The sequence below is a fragment of the Argentina silus genome (genome assembly GCF_951799395.1).
Source record: "Argentina silus genome assembly, chromosome: 15".
Lineage (NCBI taxonomy): Eukaryota > Metazoa > Chordata > Actinopteri > Argentiniformes > Argentinidae > Argentina > Argentina silus.
In genome coordinates, this window is record NC_139669.1 from 1,903,414 (window position 1) to 1,905,913 (window position 2,500).

General features: G+C 53.0%; 1 protein-coding gene across 1 annotated transcript in view; it reads right to left on the bottom strand.

Moving 5' to 3' along the window:
- Nucleotides 1-2,500, bottom strand: part of drp2 (dystrophin related protein 2) — a 38,085-nt gene that overhangs the window by 15,908 nt on the left and 19,677 nt on the right. Inside the window, 2 exon segments of the mRNA XM_083686796.1 lie at nucleotides 1,169-1,243; nucleotides 1,807-1,868. Of these exon segments, the coding sequence (XP_083542922.1) occupies nucleotides 1,169-1,243; nucleotides 1,807-1,868 (137 nt within the window).

The window sequence follows — 2,500 nt, forward strand, 5'->3', positions numbered from 1 at the left end:
CACACACACACACACACACAGACACACACACAGACACAGACACACACACACACACACAGACACACACACACACACATACACACAACCATGCCCGTCACCGCAGATCACAGGGACGAAGATGAGGCAATGCTTTTTCACCTTTTTTCCACTTAAGCCCATTTGTTATGAGAGAGTCAACACAAATTAGATTTTGCTCCTCTAAACTAATTTGAAGGCCCATCCCAAGCCCACGGGAACGCTGGAGATAAAAGGGTGTCCTCTAATGTCAGGTATAATTGGATAGTGTGATAATGACCACTGGGAGAGGAGGAGGCTGGAGTGGAGTCTCAGGGTTGGGAGAGATATGCTTTTATAGAGCCTTCCTCAATCATCCACAAAGGATACACAGACACAGAACACTGTAGTTACTATGGCAGCCTGGCAATTTATTCTCCAAGCGACACAGACTAGCAGACCAGCGCAGGATGAGGGAGAGCGAGAGAGAGAAGGACAGAGAGAGCGGGAGAGAGTGAGAGAGAATGGAAAGGAGGAGAGCTGGAGAGAGAGGTTACAGAGAAAGGGACAGATGAAGAGAGAGGGAAAGAAAGGGGAGAGTGGGGCTATTTTTGCCATGCATACATGCTGTGCTTTCACAGGCCCTTCCAGAGGCTGGCAGGAGGGGAAACACAGGAAGAGCTTGAAAGAGAGGAAGTGACCAACCGCCTGTGGTGAAGCGTGGCCGGAGGGTCAGGGAAAGCCAGAGTGCAGCGGGGGGGGGGAGGAGGGGGGGGGGGGGGAGAGGAGAGGAGAGGAGGAGGAAGAGGAGGAGAGAGGAGGAGGAGGGGAGGAGAGGGGAGGAGAGCGGGTCTGGACTGGGGAAGATAAACCTCCAAGCCTGGGCCTAGAGGGACACATGTTTATGCCTCCTCCATGCAGCGCTGGCTAATTACCTTCCTCAAGTAACTCAATTGGGCCAATGAATGGGTTTAATTAGCCTGCATGACAATGATTCAGGCCCTAATGGAAATGAGAGTCGAATCCTGTGCATCCACGGGCTGTAGCTAGGCCTAGCGCTAATCAATGACTTTGATTGGTAACCTTGGTGGAAGACAAGACTCCAGGAGTTATGGAGCAGATTACGGGATCTGGGGTGTGTGGGTAGTAAATGCTGTGTGTATACAGTACATACGTCTCAGAGCCTTCTGCACCCGCCGCAGCTTCATGGCCGTCCTGTACGCCGAGAACTTGATGTTGTTCAGGTCCGCTAATGGGGAAATGGAGAGAGAGATAGAGAAAATAAATACATAATGGGGGGGGGGGGGATTAGAAGGCAAGGACAATAGAGACAACAACCATTTATCCTGTCTCTCCCTCCCAGAGCGGAGGAGACAGACCACCCTCCATCTCCCCCCCCTCCCCCTTCTCCCCCCCCCCCCTCCATCTTCCTGGTGTTTATCACTCCATCAGAGGAGTCGTTATCAGGGGCATGTTGCTGTGCGTGTAGCTGCATCCCTGATAGCATCTCCCTGTGTGTGTCGGTGGGGGACGTCCCCACCCCGTCAGATCAGATTAATAAAAGGGACTCTATGCCGTTTAATCACAATTAATTAAAGGCGGGCAAAAGCAATTATAGCACCCAGCAAATTGGTCCTGCTGTGTTAATGAGAGTGGTGTCTGGGTCTCTGGGGTGTCTGAAGTATAGGGGTCCCTAATGAGGTACCAGGTGAGGTGTTGCGGGGTCTCTGGTCCTGAGGTGGGGCCCGCTGGGGCCTAAGTGGAGATGAAAGCTCAAAGGGACTCTTTAATTGTCTCCTTAGTTATCCTTACCCAGCGCCTGGTACAGCTCCGTCATCTTTGGATGGTCCCAGCATGTCGTCTGGCCCTGGTGGCTGAAGGGAGGAAAGGGAGGGGGGGGGGTGGGGTGGTGGGGGAGAGAGGTGAGAGAGAAGAGGAGAGAGTGTGAGAGAACAAAGGGTAGTGGAGGAGAGAAAGGCAGGGAGAGAATGAGATGTGAGAGAGAAAGTTCCAGAGTTCCAGTACAGGGGAAACGAGCAGAGCGGAAAGCAAGATAGTTAGATAGATATAAGTTAGAGAGACAGAGAGAGAGAGAGAAAGAGAGGGTGAGAGGGAGGGAGGAGAGAGAGAGAGGGAGGGAGGAGAGAGAGAGAGAGGGAGGGAGAGAGAGAGAGAGAGAGGGAGGGAGGAGAGAGAGAGGGAGGGAGGAGGGAGAGAGGGAGGGAGGGAGAGAGAGAGAGAGAGAGAGAGGGAGGGAGGGAGGAGAGAGAGAGAGAGGGAGAGAGAGAGGGAGGGAGAGAGAGAGAGAGAGAGGGAGGGAGAGAGAGAGAGAGAGGGAGGGAGGAGAGAGAGAGGGAGGGAGGGAGGGAGAGAGAGAGAGAGAGAGAGAGGGAGGGAGGAGAGAGAGAGAGAGGGAGGGAGAGACAGGAAGCTATTTACAATTGCACTGTATGAGACTCTAAAGTGCAGTCACACCATCAACAAGACAAAGCACCTGTGTTCACTA